At 39.1% G+C, this 17,722-nt stretch overlaps 1 protein-coding gene across 1 annotated transcript in view; it reads right to left on the bottom strand.

Annotated features, from left to right (window-relative positions):
- The window catches only part of KIAA1549 (KIAA1549 ortholog), a 151,092-nt gene that overhangs the window by 10,152 nt on the left and 123,218 nt on the right, over window positions 1–17,722 (bottom strand). Inside the window, exons 19-20 of the mRNA XM_053217785.1 lie at window positions 15,989–16,035; window positions 9,352–9,509 (exon numbers count right to left, since the gene is read on the bottom strand). Of these exons, the coding sequence (XP_053073760.1) occupies window positions 9,352–9,509; window positions 15,989–16,035 (205 nt within the window). The remainder of the gene's footprint in view (window positions 1–9,351; window positions 9,510–15,988; window positions 16,036–17,722) is intronic.

Here is a 17,722-nt window from a genome sequence, read left to right as displayed (position 1 = left end):
CACCCACATCAGTGTAAATAACCCAGAAAACGACCTGAAGTCTGGCAGAACAGACTCTCCACAACTAAACACAGTGAAGAGGCCATATCCAAAAGGGTAGGGAGGGCAGAGGCATAGTCAGGAACCAAACGGACCCTCCAGATTGTCCTCAGGAGGGAGGGTCACTTCAAGTACAGAAAAGGGTGAGGAGCAGACCCCACACCAGGCACCCCAGGCACAGGGGAGTCGAACTGGGAAGACAAACCCCCTTATCATTTGGCTTTGAAAAACCAGAGGAGCTTAACTTCATGAATTCTTACAATCAGTGGGGTTGAACACCCGAAACTTTAAAAACAAGCAGACTCAACTCTGGTAGTCAGGGGGCAAGAGGAAACTGAGTCCCCACCCTTAAAGAGACAAGACAACAAACAGCTCCACTTAGATACAGCATAGAAGCAGCAGTTTGAAAAATGCCTGGGATATAGAGGTATCACTTCCCTGCCCTGCCCCTCAGCCTATATAGGTGACACCTGCGGGAACCAGTGCAGCACAAATACTCTCCACCGAGCTCGCTAACAGTGCACTGCACCCCTGCACTCTTCTGTGGACCTACCCCCTCCCACCCACCCTTAGCACCTCTCCAAAGTGGCTCCAGGTTCCCCCCAGGGCAGAACTGAGAAACCTTGCTAATACCAGGCACCTTATTCCCGCATTCTCCTGCAGACACACCCCCTCCAAAATGCCCTTGGCAGGAGTCCATCCAAAGAGGCGCCCTAAGTGTGGCAGTGTGCCAGGAACCCTGAAAGGTTCCACTCTTTTTTTTTTTAATTTCTTTTAAATCCTAACCATTTTCAACATGCTGTGCCACATATGTCTAGTTTTTCTTCCTTAGTGGTTCATGTTTTGGTAAAGCTTTCTTTGCCTCTGCAGATGTATTGATCTCTCTTAATATGTTACACCATCTTTGTTGTAAAAATACAAGTCAGAAGGCATAGTCCTTAATATTTCTAATTTTATTTTAATAAAGGGAATTGGTTTCCTGGCATGTAGCTAGCCAGGTCTTCTTAAAAAAACAACAACAACAACAAAAAAAACAAACAAAAAACTCAACAGGATAAAAAATGAGAATAGATTAAGGGAACTCAGCAATACAATCAAGTACAACAAGATTTGCACTAGAAGGATCCCAGAAGGAGAGAGAGAAAATGGGCCAGAAATTTATTTGAAGAAATAATAGCTGAAAACCTCCCAAATCTGAGGAAGGAAATAAAAATCCAGATCCTGGAGGCACGGAGAGCCCTCCACAAAATCTACCCAAGGAGGTCCACAACAAAACACATAGTAATTAAAATGGCACAAAGTAGTGATAAAAAGAGAGTTTTAAAAACAGCAAGAGAAAAGAAAACAGTTACATACAAGGGAAACCCCATAAGGCTATCAGTGGACTTGTCAACAGAAACTTTGCAGGCCAGAAGAGAGTGGCATGATATATTCAAAATGCTGAAAGGAAAACAAAAACAAAAACAAAACCTGCAACCGAGAAACACTCTATCCAGCAAGGTTATCATTCAGAATAGAAGGAGAGACAAAGAGTTTCCCAGACAAACAAAAGTTAAAGAAATTCACCACCGCTAAACTAGCCCTACAAGAAATGTTAAAGGGGATCTTTGAGTGGAAACAAGAGAACACAAGCACGCATAAGAAAAATAGGAAGCACAAAAGCTCTACAATTAAGCACAACCATAAAAATCAGTCAAGGGATTTACAAAATAAAAGGATGGAAAATATGACACCATATACCTAAAACACGGGAGGGAGAGGAGTAAAAATTTAGTGCGTTCAACTAAATGGGTTCAACTTCAAGTGACGATCAACTTAATATAGACTGCAATATGCATAAGATATTCTATATAAACCTAATGGTAGCCACAAGGAAAAACCAGTAATAAATATGAAAAAATAAAGAGAAAGGAATTCAAGCATATCACTAAATTAAACCAGCAAACCACGAGATAAGAGAGTAAGAGAAGACGAAAACAGAAAAGAACTACAAAAATACTGTAAAACAAGTGACAAAATGACAGTAAGTGCAAAAAAGCTATCAATAATTATTTTGAACGTAAATGGACTAAATACACCAATCAAAAGATGCAGGGTGATAGAATGGATAAAAAAAGCAAGACCCATCTATAAGGTGCCTACAAGAGACTCATTTCAGACCTAAAGACACATGCAGACTGAAAGTGAAGATATGAAAAAATATTTATCATGCAAATGGAAGTGAAAAGAAAGCTGGGGTGGCAATACTTATATCAGACAAAATAGACTTTAAAACAAAGACTGTAACAAGAGACAACAAAGGACACTACATAGTCATAAAGGGAACAATCCAACAAGAAGATATAACAATTACAAATATTTATGCACCCAACATAGAAGCACCCAAATACAGGAAGCAGCTATTAATAAACATATAGGAAGTATCAATAGTAATACAATAACAGTAGGGAATTTAAACATACCACTTACATTGTTGGATAGATCATCCAAAGAGAAAATCAACAAGGACACAGTGGCTTTGAATAACACATTAGACCACTTGGATTTAACATATATCAGAACATTCTATCCCAAAACAGAATACACATGTTTTTCAAGTGCACAAGGAACATTTTCCAGACTAGATCACAGGTTAGGCCACAAAACAAGTCTCAACAAACTCAGAAAGAATGAAGCCATACCATGCATCTTTTCTGACCACAATACCATGAAACTAGAAATCAACCACAAGAAAAAAATATGGAAAGACCACAAATACACGAAGGTTAAATTCTTTTGAAGTGCACAAAGAACATTCTCCAGAATAGATCACAGGTTAGGCCACAAAACCAACAAGTCTCAACAAATTCAAAAAGACTTAAGTCATACCATGCATCTTTTCTGACCACAATACCATGAAACAAGAAATCAACCACAAAAAAAAATACGGAAAGACCACAAATACATCGAGGTTAAATTACATGTTGCTAAACAATGAATGGGTCAACCAAGAAATCAAAGAGGAAATCAAAAAACACAGGGAGACAAATGAAAAAAGGAAAAAAACTACAATGGCCTAATATCTTTGGGATGCAGCAAAAGCTGATCTAAAAGAGAAGCCTATTGCAATATAGGCCTACCTCAAGAAGCAAGAAAACTCTCAAATAAATACCCTAAGCTTACACTTAAAGGAGCCAGAAAAAGAACAAACAGAACCCAAAACCAATGAAAGGAAGAAAATAATAAATATTAGAGCAAAAATAAATGAAATAGAAACTAAGAAGATAATAGAACAGATCAATGAAAAACAGGAGCTGGTTCTTTCAAAACGCAAACAAAACTGATAAGCCTTTAAACCAGATTCATCAAAAAGAAAAAAAAAAGACTCAAATAAACAAAATCAGACACAAAAGAGGAGAAATAACACCAACACCACAGAAATACAAAGGATTCTAAGAGATTACGAAAAATTATATGCCAACAAATTGGATAACCTAGGAGAAATGGATAAATTCTTAGAAACAAATAACCTCCCAAAACTGAATCAGGAAGAAATAGAAAAATTGAGCACACCGATTACCAGTAATAAAATCAAGTCAGTAATCAAAAAGCTCCCAACAAACAAAAGTCTATGAAAAAATGGCTTCACAGATTAATTCTACCAAACATTTAAAGAATACTTATTCTTCTCAAAGTATTCCAAAAAAACAGGAAGGAAAGCTTCCAAACTCATTTTGTGAGGTCAGCATTACCCTGATAAAGACAACACAAAAAGAGAAAACTACAGGCCACTATCTCAGATGAACATAAATACAAAATCCTCAACAAAATATTAGCAAACCAAATCCAACAACACATTAAAAAACTCATTTGCCACAATCAAGTGGGATTTATTCCTGGGATGCAAGGGTAATTCAATATTCCCAAATCAATCAATGTGATATATCACATCAACAACAGAAAGGATAAGAACAATATGATCATTTCAACAGATGCAGAAAAAGCATGTGACAAAGTAAAACATCCATTCATGCTAAGAACCCTCAACAAACTAGGTCTAGAAGGAAAATACCTCAACATAATAAAGGCCATATATGAAAACCCACAGCTAACATCACACTCAATGGTGGAAAACTGAGAGATTTTCCCCTAAGATCAGGAAGAACAAGACAAGAACGTTGACTTTCACCACTTTTTTTTTTTAGTTTATTTATTTATTTTGAGAGACAGGGAGAGGAAATGGAGGCGGGGCACAGATAGAGGGAAAGAGAGAAAGAATGCCAAGCAGACTCCCTGCTATCACTGCAGAGCCCAACAAGGGGCTTGAACCCACAAACCGGAGAGATCATGACCTGAGCTGAAATCAAGAGTCGGACGTTCAACCAACTGAGCCACCCAGGCTCCCCTCTCATCACTTTTATTCAACATTGTACTGGAATTCCTAGCTACAGCAATCAGACAACAAAAAGAAATAAAAGGCATCCAAATCAGTTAGAAAGAAGTAAAACTTTGACTATCTGCAGATACCTACTAAACATAGAAAACTCTAAAGGCTCCACCAAAAAACTACTGTAACTGATAAATGAATTCAGTAAGGTCACAGGATACAAAATCAATACACAAAAATCTAGTGCACTTCCATACACTAATAATGAAGTAACAGAAAGAGAAGTTTGAAAAAAATCCCATTTACTACTGCACTGAAATGAATAAGACACCTAGGAATAAACTTAACTACAGTGGTGAATGATTTACATTCTGAAAACCATAAACACTGATGGAAGAAACTGATGACACAAACAAATGGAAAGATATTTCATGTTCCTGCATTAGGAGAATACTGTTAAAATGTCCATACTATCAACAGCAATATAGGGGTGCCTGGGAGGCTCAGTTGGTTAAGTGTCCAACTTCGGCTCAAGTCATGATCTCACAAGTCATGGATTTGAGCCCCACATCAGGCTCCTTGCTCTCAGCGCAGAGCCTGCTTGACATCCTCTGTCCCACTCTCTCTCTGCCCCTCCCCTGCTTGCATTCTTTCAAAACTAAACAAACATCAAAAACATTTTTCAACATAACTAGAACAAATAATCTTAAAATTGGTATGGAACCACACAAGACCCCAAATAGCCAAAGCAATCTTGACAAAGAAAAAAAAAACAACTGGAGTTATCATAATCCCAGATTTTAAGATATACTAAAAAGCTGTGGTAATAAAAACAGTATGGTACTGGCACAAAAACAGACACAGATCAATGGTACAGAACAGAGAGCCCAGAAATAAAGCCACAATTATATGGTCAATTAATCTTTAACAAAGGAAGCAAGGATATGCAATGGGAAAAAGTCTCTTCAACGAATGATGTTGGGAAAACTGGACAGCTACATGCGAAAGAATAAAACTGGACCACTTTCTCTACACAAAAATAAACTCAAAATGGATTAAAGACCTAAATGTGAGACCTAAAACCATTAACATCCTAGATGAGAGCACAGGCAGTAAGGTCCCTGACATCGGCCACAGCAACATTTTTCCAGCTATGTCTCCTGAGGCAAGGGCAAAAAAGCAAAAATAAACTATTGGGACTACGTCAAAATAAAAAGCTTTTGGGGGCACCTGGGTGGCTCAGTCAGTTAAGCATCCCACTCTTGATTTTGGCTAGGTCATGATCTCACAGTTCATGAGTTTGAGCCCTATGTCAGGCTCTGCGCTGACAGTGCTGAGCCTGCTTGGAATTCTCTCTCTTTCCCTCTCTCTTTGCTCCTTCCCACCCCACCCCCGTCTCTCCCTATCTCAAAATAAATAAACTTAAAAAATAAAATGAAATGAAATAAAATAAAATAAAATAAAAATAAAAAGTTTTTGCACAGCAAAGGAAACAATCAGCAAAACAAAAAGGCAACCTACAGAATGGAGAAAGATATTTGCAAATGAGATAACCAATAAAGGGTTAGTATCCAAAATATATAAAGAACTGACACAACTCCACACCAAAACAAACAAACAAATAATGCAGGTCAAAAATGGGCAGAAGACATGAACAGACATTTCTCCGAAGAAGACATCCAGATTGCCAACAGACATCTCATCATCAGGGAAATGCAAATCAAAGCCACAAGGAAATAGCACCTCCTATCTGTCAGAATGGCTAAAATCAAAAACACAAAAAACAAGTGTTGGTGAGGATGTGGAGAAAAAGAAACACTTGTGCACTGCTGGTGGGAACGTAAACTAGTGCAGCCACTGTGGAAGACGGTACGGAGATTCCTCAAAAAATTAAAAACAGAATTACCATGTGATCTAAAAATAGAAATACACTACTGAGTATTTACCCAAACAACATGAAAACACTATTTTGAAAACATATATGCACCCCTATGTTTATAGCAGCATTACTTACAATAGCCAAATTGTGAAAACAACCCAAGTGTCCATCAATAGACGAATGGATAAAGAAGAGGTGGTGTATATATACAATGGAATATTACTCAGCCATAAAAAGAATGAAATCTTGTCACCTGCAACAACATGGATGGAGCTAGAGGGTACACTGCTAAGTGAAACAAGTCAGCCAGATAAAGACAAATACCGTATCACTTAACTCATGTGGAATTTAAGAAGCAAAACAAACGTACAAAGAAAAAAAGAGAGAAACCAAAAACACGGACTCTTAACTATAGAGAAGAGATGGTTACCAGAAGGGAGGGGGTTGGGGGGAAGGGTGAGGCGGATTAAGAGGACACTTAACTTGGGGCGCCTGGGTGGCTCAGTCAGTTAACAGTCCAACTCTTGATCTTGGCACAGGTCATAATCTCACGGTTTGTGAGTTCGAGACCCACATGGGGGTCTCTGCACTGACAGCACAGAGCCTGCTCGGGATTCTCTCTCTCTCCCTCTCTGTCTGCCCCTCCCCCACTTATGAGCACATGCATGTGCACATGCTTTCAAAATAAACTTAATAAAAAAGAGTATCTGGGGCGCCTGGGTGGCTCAGTCAGTTGAGCATCCGACTTCGACTCAGGTCACAGTCTCGCGGGCTGTGAGTTTGAGCCCCGCGTCGGGCTCTGTGCTGACAGTTCACAGCCTGAAGCCTGCTTCGGATTCTGTCTTCCTCTCTCTCTGCCCCTCCCCCACTCGTGCTCTGTCTCTCTCTCTCTGTCAAAAATAAATAAACACTTAAAAAAAATTCTTAAAAAAGAGTATACTTTTCTTGATGAAGACTTGAGTAACGTATAGAAATGTTGAATCACTATATTGTATGCCTGAAACTAATATAACACTGCATGCTAAGTATACTGGGATTTAATAAAAAAACTAAAATGAAATTAATTAATTAATAATAAACAGCTGCACAATTTATGCACTGATCCCCTCATTACTAGGCATTTAGAGGGCTCACAATTCTCTATTATGAATAATGTGCTGATAAACACCTTTGCACTCGTTTTTCCCCAATATTTGGATTTCTTTGGGGAGGAGGATCCTAGATTCTCAAAAGTAGAATTAGATTAGCAAATGCAAAGCTTAGTAAGTCATACTGCCCAGCTGCTTTCCCAATGTTTAATGATTTATACCACCACTGGAAATATACTAATAATAATTGCAGCTGATATTCACTGAAAGTTTACAACACGTCAGGCACTATTTTGAGCACTTTGCACCTGTTATCTTCTGTAATCCACACAACAGCCACACTACCCCCACTGTACACAAGAAGAAAGTGGATGTTAATGTTGTCCTGCTACGTTATTATGAAAACAGTTTCACGACTGAAATGGTGTCTCCCCATGGTTTTAAAGTGCATTTCTTCAGTCATGTTCAAAACTGGGCATCTTTCATGTTTACTTTCCTGTGATATACACCCCACACACATACTCCTTCTGTGAATTCATCCTTCCTGTCCTTTGTCCATTTAGGCTCTGAAGTCTGCCCACTTATCAATTTCTTTGAATCATCCTCTCATAAAAATACCTCATGGGCATACCTGCTGAATACTTCCCTGGATTCTATTTTCCTTTGCTTCTACTAATTTTTAGACATATACATATTCGATTATTTTAGTCAAAAGGTAACTCTTCCAGTATATCTTAATATTTTCTATTACAAATTTTTATACAACTTAATCTCTTATTAGAAATTATTAGAAAATAACTTCCTCTTCAAATATTTCATATGTACCATTTCTCTATTCTTCTAGATTAAAGATGAAGCTGTCTGAATTTTGTTTGGGAGATGTAATATGCACCAATGTTCAAATAAGCAGTAATTAACAGGAGAAAGAAAACTCACTGCAAGTACAGCACCTGTAAAATATGGGAAATCCTGTGGGATATCCAGAGATATTTTTGTTGTTGACTGATAGACAATGCAACCTATAATAAATGCCTAGGAAACCATAAAGGATCACTATCCACCAATTATTACAAGTTTCGAAAAGGCTTAAACTAGTTCCTTGTTGACATTATAAAGGTATATATTGTCCAGAAAGTTAGAAAACTGTAAAAGATAAGCAAACATGTAATAGCTCATCTTTTTAAAGCTTCAATTTCTTATTAAACCGTCAAACAGGAAGGTGAAGAAATGAAAATAAAAGTGACTTTGAGTAAAACAGTCAGATGGGTATAACGAACTTCGAAGACTTTTCAAAGCATGCTGAGCTGTACAAAAAAAAAAATCTTAAACTCCACAGACACTTGAGGAACAATGAACAACATTCACAAATATGGTATTTGTAGTATCAACTATTCATGAGATGCAGTTCTGTGACATGAAACAGCAATTTTTAATTCTGGGTAAACTGCCAGGGCCAACCAGCCACATGCCATGTGAGACTCAGCTCAGCCATGTTGGACTTGACTGTCACCTATGAGCAGTGTCCCTCGTCACGAGAACCAAATGAAACAAAAATCTCCCTAGGTTACTGTCCAGCAACATTTGGAGTTGTTTATCACAGGCTGGAAAAGTGCCTTTTTAGAAAACGACACTTGTTTTAAAGCCATACCAAGTGCTCAGAAACAGATCTTTCAGTTTACCGTAAGAATTAAGAAACACTTTCCCTGGCAGAGATGTGCTGTGCACTCCACGTGAAAGGATGTTCTGAGACACTGACACAGGAACAAATCGGAGGACATCAGTCTTGGGATCTCCGCCACTCTCTCTTCCCCCCTCCCCTGCCTGCACCTCTACCGGGATCCCAGGGAGCACAGACTAGTGGAGGAGGTGACGGACACGGGGACAGCGGTACCCTGGGAAGTCTGAAAGGTACTCTGCCGGAATAGCCAGAAAGCAGAGGTTCTCTAGTTCAGAAACGCAAGCTAAACAGCCACATGTACCTGTGGTGCCCCCGACAGGCCGTGGCCGGGCCACCGATGGCATCTCCTCAGGGTAGATCCCTCGGGCAGCGAACGGGGCGTCAGCCGATGCCTGTGTCTGCTGGGACTCAGAAGGCACCAGCTCTGAAGACGGCAGCAAACTGGGACCAAAACCTGGTCTGAAGGCAAAGCAAGCCCAAGCATCAGAACCGCACTGGACCCTGACTCTGGCATTTTATTAACTCCACCTTCCATGCTACAGAAAAAGAAGACCTATCTATTGGTGCAGTATCATCTCCTCTCCCACAACACAGAAATGTTTCCTGTTTGCTCCCTGACATATCTTCAGTACTAAGTACGGTGCCTGGAATAGAGCTGATGCCAGATGACTGAAGAAGAAATGCCCTCATTTACAGACCAAAAGCAGGTGCAGGTCAAGTTCCAGGGCCTGTACGTCTCCAGCCTTGGACTAAAGTGCTGGTTCCCAATCTCGGCTGCACATGAGCATCCCCTGGAGAGCTTTCAAAAACCCTGATGGCCGTGCTGCACCCCAGACTAATGAAAACAGAATTTCTAGAGATGAAACCCAGACAGAGCAGTTTTTAAAGCTCCAATGATGATCCTGCTATTCATTAAGGCTGAAAACCAGTGCTCTAAAGCGGGGATTCTCAAACTTTTTAGTCTTGGGACCCCTTTCCACTCAAAAACTATTAAGGGACTCCTGAGAATTTGTGTTTATGTGGATAGATATTTACTGCATTCAGAATTAAAACTAAAACTTTTTTAAATAACTATTTTCAAAATTCATTTAAAAATAACGGGGTGCCTGGGTGGCTTGGTTGGTTAAGCGTCCGACTTCGGCTCAGGTCATGATCTCACGGTCCGTGGGTTCGAGCCCCGTGTCGGGTTCTGTGCTGACAGCTCAGAGCCTGGAGCCTATTTCAGCTTCTGTGTCTCCCTCTCTCTCTGCCCCTCCCCTGTTCATGCTCTGTCTCTCTCTGTCTCAAAAATAAATAAATGTTTAAAAAAATTTTTTTTAAAAATAACAATATTGAGGTGCCTGGGTGGCTCATTCAGTTGAATGTCCGACTTCAGCTCAAGTCATTATCTCATGGTGAGTTCGAGCCCCGCGTCGGGCTCTGTGCTGACAGCTCGGAGCCTGAAGCCTGTTTTGGATTCTGTGTCTCCCTCTCTCTCTGCCCCTCCCCTGCTCATGCTCTGTCTCAAAAATAAATAAAACATTTTTAAAAAAATTTTAAATAACAATATTAAGCATCTCACATGTTAACATTTTCTCAAGTAGTCAACGATATCTTCTAACCCATTCCCCCCAAAAAAGTAGTTTTACTTTTTTTCAAATTTCCTTAATAGAAGATATCTGGATTCTCATATACCTTGTATTCAATCAGTTGCTTTAAGTTATTTTTTTAAATGTATTTATTTTGAGAGAGAAAGAGTGTGTGCACATGAGCAGGGGAGGGGTGGAGAGAGAGGGAGAAAGAGAATCCCAAGCAGGCTCTACGTGGTCAATGCAGAGCCCGATGCAGGGCTCAATCTCACGAATACTGAGATTGTGACCTAAGCCAAAATCAGGAGTCGGATGCTTAACTGACTGAGCAACACAGTCCCTGTAAGTTATTTAAAGAAGATGATCTGACTTCACATAAATACATAGTTGGATAGGAATATTTTATTTTTTTATTTTCATTTTTTTGGATAAGGAAGATCTTAATAGGCTTTTCAGATAATATTCAAATAATATTTCAGACAAATATTCTTCTTTGACATACCGGAACTCAGCAAAGTTTCCTCAAGGGTTAGTGGCAATATACAATCTGAAGAGTATCAATTAACTTTTCATACTCAGGTATATTCAAACCCACTACTAGTTTGCACTTTGAATGGACCCATGCACGACTTTCTTTGTTTTCTTTTTTTAGTTTTTTCAATGTTTGTTTATTTTTTCAGAGAGAGAGACAGAGGCAGAGCATGAGCAGGGGAAGGGCAGAGAGAGGGAGACACCATCTGAAGCAGGCTCCAGGCTCTGAGCTGTCAGCACAGGGCCCAACACAGAGCTCGAACCCACGAACCATGAGATCATGACCTGAGCCGATGTCCGATGTTTGACCGACTGAGCCACCCAGGCGCCCTGAGATTTTGACATGAGTCATTTGGAAAATATCAGTGCCATGCTTTATGTAGACTTTCCAGATATTGACACATTTCATTTCAGAGTACCAAAAATCACATTCATTAGCATCACCACTGAGCTCATCAGAAAAAAATCCCTTAAGCACTAGGAAGCTGTCAAGCACCTAGTGGCAGACAAGTTTCCAAAATTCAAATTTTCACTTGAAGGCTCAATTTTATCACTGGCAACAAATCCTGCCCGCTATTTTTCTTGACGTGACAGGCTCTCTTCCTTTATTTTCAAGACAGTGGCTGCCAAACAACCCGAGTCTGAATAACAATGTCATCTGATGGTCTCCTCAAACAAAAAACATGGGAGCAGTTCAGATGAGTTCTTAACTCCCACAACGGAACAAGTGCTTCTCCTTCACAATTCCGTTTTCTGCAAAGCGCTTTATGAGTCTTTCCTCCTTTGTCCTACAGACTATTAAAGACTCAAGGGTTTAGGTTTAAAAAAAAAAAAAAGAATAATTTTTACTACTTCATCAAGAACATACTGCATAACCAAAACACCGGCGTTCTGAAAACGTTGTGATTGCACAGTGGTAAAGAATACAATGACCACTTGGGCCGTGTGGTGCCACTGATTCATGATAAGGGTCATGCAGTTTCATCCACCGCTGCTTTTGTGCCTCAGTGTAATCATCAACAATTAAAAAGATCAAATAATGTTTTAGTATTATTATGAACCACGGTTTGGACTTCACAGGCAGCCCCCCCCCCCAAAAGGGTCTCAAGGACCATCACGGGTCTGAGAATCCCACCTTGAGAACCACTCTTCTAAAGAAATTCAAGAATGAAAAAGCATGATAGCTTAATTACGGTGCTTTGCAAATGACAGTCAACCAGGAATTAACAGATCAAACTAGTTTGATGAGAACACAGACTGACTTCGCCTGTATTCTGTAGCGTTATTTCCAGAGCATATCTCATAAATTGAAACCCAAAGCTATTTATGTATTGCTCTCTTTAGATAACTGCGACTGTTTTAGATTGACCTGAGAGAGAGAGGTCTGGTATCTCTGACCTTACAGATCTAAAAGGCACACTTTTCCTTCAACATCTGGATGTTGGGAGTTCACATAATCTCCTCATCTCCTGACCCTCTTGACCATCCACCGAAGAACTACTCTTGCCCTTTCCTTATTTCTACTTTGCCCAATTATCCTCCTCCCGCCTACGTTGACGTCGTTTTTATCCTAAATTGTGTGTTCGGATACTTCCGTGTGATCCAAATCCCCCAGAACCCTTTAATGTAACTGTAAAATTGGTCATCCAAACCAGAACACTTTTCAGAGTGGAAGTTACTAGTATCTATGCCAGAAAAAGAGGTGTAAACTGAACTGAACTGGGCAAACCAGATCACATGGCCCCCATCGTTAACTTCTGCCCTGGGTCACCTAATCTTCACATGCTCCCTTTATCTCTGTTGCTTGTGGACCACAAAGCAGTGCCTGGGCTGGGGAAAAATAAAACAAGCCCCTCTGAAAATGAGGACAAACAAAAGACAGAAAAAAATGAGGAAACCAGATAACATTCCTACTTCTGTGTGACTTCTGGTGATTGTAAGAATAGTCGACAGGTGCCTGGGTGGCTCAGATGGTTAAGCATCTGACTCTTGCTTTTGGTTCAGGTCATGATCCCACAGCTTCTGAGTTTGAGCCCTACATCAGTCTCCATGCTATCAGCACAGAAACTACTTGGAATTCTCTCTCTCTCTGCCCCTCCCCGACTCACGTGCACCTGTGTGTACACTCTCTCGCAAAATAAACCAAATAAAAAAGAACAGTTGATTATGATTTCTGCAATTAACTCTGGTTTTCTGCAATTCCCGCTTTGTAATAAATCATTTGTCCACTCATGTGTGAGTCTGCTTATGGATTCTCTATTCTGTTCCTTTGGTCTATTTGTCTAGCTTTATAGCAATACAACACTGTCTGAATTACCTTACAGCAATTTACAACTTTCAGATTATTCCTCATACCCTGTTCTTTTTCCTCAAAGTGTCTTGAATATTGTTGGCCCTTCACATTTCTACAGAAGTTTTAAAATCAGCTTGTCAGTTTCCACATTTTTTTTTTAAAAAAAAACAACAAATGACTAGGATTTTAAATGGGATCACAATGAATCTGTAGATCACTTAGGGAAGACTGGTATTTTTAATATACTGAGTTACCCAATCCATGAACATTTTCTTTAGAGGGCTTGACTATTTATGGTGAGATGAATACTGAGATATTTTATGTTTCTGAATGCTATTTTATGTAGTATGTGTAAAAGTTTTTATTTTGTCTGATGCTCATAACAGAAATAAAAGAGATTTTTTTCTATACTGATCTTATATCCAGCTACTTTGTAATTTATCTATCTTGCTAAATTCTCTTAATTCTAACAATTTATGTGTTGACATTTTAGGTATTTCTACTAAAAAAAATTGTATCATTTGAGAATAATAACAGTATTATTTCTTTCCTAGAATTCCTTAATCTCTTCCTTCCCTTCCCTTCTTCCCTCCCTCTCTCTCTCTGTCTCTTTCTTTCTTTGCTTTATTACACTATCAAGAACCCCAGGACAAAGTTGAATAGAGGTAATATAATCTTTGCTGAGATAACTATAACCAGATTAGACAAGTTCAATTCTATTCTTTGTTTGCTAAGATTTTTACCATGAATGGACGTTGAATTTTATCAAATGCTATATTTAGTGGAATAAGATTCCCCTCCTTTATTCTCAAAACAGTGAATTACATTGATTTTTTATTTAATTTTTTTATTATTATTTTTTAAGTAGGTCCCATGCCCTGTGTGGAGCCCAATGTGGGGCTTGAATTCAGAACCCTGAGATCCCCTGAGATCAAGACCTGAGCAGAGATCAAGAGTCAGATGCTCAACTGACTGAGCCACCCAGGCACCCCTAGATTGGTTGATTTTGTTTTTTAAATGTTAAATTACCCTTGCATTGTTGGAATAAATCTAATTTGGCTGTGATAGGACATCCTTCCATATACAATACTGGATATCTTTGCTAATATTTAAGTTTCTGCACCTATGTTATGTTCACAAGTAAAATTGGCCCGTAATGTTTTCTTTCTTACAACGTCCTTGTCCTTGTCTCCTCCTTGATAGAGGAAGAATGCGGTTGGAGGTTGGGGGGGCACCTGGGTGGCTCAATCAGTTAAGCATCTGACTTTGGCTCAGGTCATGATCTCGCAGTCCGTGAGTCTGAGCCCTGCGTCGGGCTCTGCGCTGACAGCTCAGAGCCCGGAGCCTGCTTTGGATTCTGTGTCTCCTTCTCTCTCTGCTCCTCCACCTCTCACGCTCTGTCTCTCTGTCTCAAAATTAAATAAACATTAAAAATAATAATGAAATAAATAAAAAGAATGAGGTGGGGAGCATTCTCTGTTTTTATATTCTTTAAAAGAATTTGTAGAACACTGGCGCATTTTCTTCCTTCAGTATCTTTAGTAGAATTCACCGTTAAAGCCAAAGTTTTCTTTGTGGGCAGGATTTTAGTAATGATTTCAATTTCTTTAATAGTTATATGTCAATTCAGATATTCTCTTTCCAGGAATTTTTCCATTTTAAATTTATTAACAAAAGGTTCAGAAAATCTTCTTAATTCCTATAAAATCTTTTAAAAAATCTGTCTTTTAAAAATCTATCAAAATCTTTTTAATTTTTGAAAGATCTGGATTAATATGTCCTTTTCCATTCCTCTTATTGATAATGTTACACAGCTTACTTGATCAAGCTCTTCAGAGATTTATCAATTTCATTAGTTTTCAAAGAAGTAACTTTAGCCTTGTCGATCTTCTCTATTATGGTATTTGTTTTCTATTTCATTAATTTCTATTCTTATTTTTATTATTTCCTTCCTTCTACTTCCTTTAGGTTTAATTAGACCTTTTTTTTTTTTTTTACATTGAGATGGATGCTTAGATCACTGGTATTCAGCCATTTTTCTTTTCAAATGTATTTTGATTCATTTAAGGCATCAAAGTCCCCGCAAAGCCTGGCTTTATCCCACAACTTTCACTATGTCAAATTTTCAAGACTCCAAGGCCCAGGGGTCTGCCCAAAGTCTTGCTCAGGTTCTCAGTCACCTCTTCCGGGATTAGCAGGCACCCCAGGGAGAAAGTTCACCCAAAAGGCAGGGCTCCTTTCTCTGGACTCCCTGGATCTTGGCCCCATACCATTCCATTGCCCTGTTAGCTATCTGGGTTTTATTTTGTTTTATTTTAAAATCTTGTCTGGCTTTTCCAGATGCCCTGAGCAAACAATCTAGCCTATCTTTACTGGAAGCAGAACTTAAAATTCCACCTTTTTTCTCCTCTTCAGGTTAACTCAAGAGAACACACAACCCAGAGGTTTGTATCTGCTCATATTAGCTAAAAGAAACGAGTTTACAAAATTTGTAAAAACCAGTCGATATGAGGAAGTCCTAATGTATTTTCTCCCAAAAACTTTACCTTGGCAATGGGCCTGATGGGGGAGTCATTCCATAGTCTTCATATCTCTGGAAGAAAAGCAAAAGGAAATGAAGATTAACGTGCAACACTTATTAGAAAGTGACAACAGCAAACTTACAAGTTTAGGTTTGCAGGATCAACTTTCAGGAGAATTATTTTCTCATAAAAAGTTGGCACGGCATTGAGGCATTCTGCCATCAAATAATACCAGAAGTTTCAGCTTGGGGAACTGGGCTACCACGCTTTAAACACACACACACACACACACACACACACACAACTATTTTCTAGAACTTTCTTTCTTTTATAAAAGAATGAGTAACAGATAGCCTTTCTGCAGCTTCTCTTCCCTACAGGCTCATTCTCTACAAATCTGTATCTTCTAAAAAGGTCGGCCTTGATGGCCACACTTAGTACAAATGCCCCCATCAATGTGGGCATGATCATTCCCAGAACCAGTGGGTGTCCAATAGCAATTCAAATACACTCACAAAAGTAAAGTATGTGAATGCTGCACCATGTTGTGGAACAATGTGAAAAAAGAAAAAATACAAAGAGAACCAGAAATTAGAGAGACTCTTAAAGACGAGGTGAACACTTTCAGTTTCTGATAGTTTTCCTGTTCCAAAGAGCCCAGCCATACTCTGTCCTTGTGTTCCATCCAGGGCCCCAGAGCCTTCAATCAACTCTTCCTACTTGAGCTAATCTCAAGTATTCTTTGGCTAAATCAATGTCAATATGGCATCAGATTCAAATAAACGTGTGTCTGTTGCATTCCTCATTAAATCAACACACCCTGTCCCTATCATACGTTGTACTCCTCTTCCAACGGTTCTTTCAACAACTGTGAATTGTTATTTTGGAACCAGATATTTCAGCAGAACAATAACTCTGGACAGAGTCCATCCAAGTTCAGTCAGTTTGAACCAACCGGTTGTCCAGGTTCTAGTGTTCCAAGTTCCTAAGTCAGCCTTGCTTCTGGACCTGTCCCCATTTTAGATCTTTTTTTTTTTTTTCAAATCTGCCATTTCATGAATTATTATTTTGTGGTAAGTGCTATAAGCACTAACTCAGACCCCAGTAACAGTACAGTAACAAAGGGCTCACTACCTCTATTTTATAGATGAAATCAACTCACAAGGAATTTAAGTAATTTCCTCCTAGTAAGTCCAGGCTTAATAATAAAAGACCATGCTTTTAACCACTACACTACACTGCCCATGGTTGCCAACCAGATTTCCCCCCTTGAATTAATCTCTACTTTGTGAAGAAAAGGAGAGGCTTTGGAGTCAAACAGACTGACAAAGCTACTCGACTTCCCTGGGCCTATTTCCTGATGCCAAGAAGAATAGAATGAACCCTACACCTCATAGAGTTTGATGGGATTATTACGTCTGAAACTATGCTCAAATTACCTCACCTTTTGAACCTTTCTGTTCCCATCCCCTTGGCAGAGGGAGGGGGATTAGAACCTTGCAGAGTTCCCCAACTGATGTAAAATAGCCAGAATAGAAGGAAAAGGAGTTTCAATTCCTTCTCCAAATAATTAAAGGGAAATCTGAGACCAGATAAAGATTATTCCCAGCAGCCCTTCTGCTTCTCAGCAGAGTTTGAGTTTTTTAAACACATTCATATGCAAAATAAAACAAAACAAAAAAAGATGGAAGTTTATGTATCAGCATTTCAGGAGGTCCAGTAAGTAATAAACTAAAAGACAAACAGTAAAAAAATAGC

This window comes from Acinonyx jubatus, chromosome A2 (genome assembly GCF_027475565.1).
Source record: "Acinonyx jubatus isolate Ajub_Pintada_27869175 chromosome A2, VMU_Ajub_asm_v1.0, whole genome shotgun sequence".
In the NCBI taxonomy this organism is placed as follows: Eukaryota; Metazoa; Chordata; class Mammalia; order Carnivora; family Felidae; genus Acinonyx; species Acinonyx jubatus.
The sequence above is the reverse complement of the archived record's forward strand: the minus strand, read 5'-3'. Positions and strand labels throughout refer to the sequence as shown.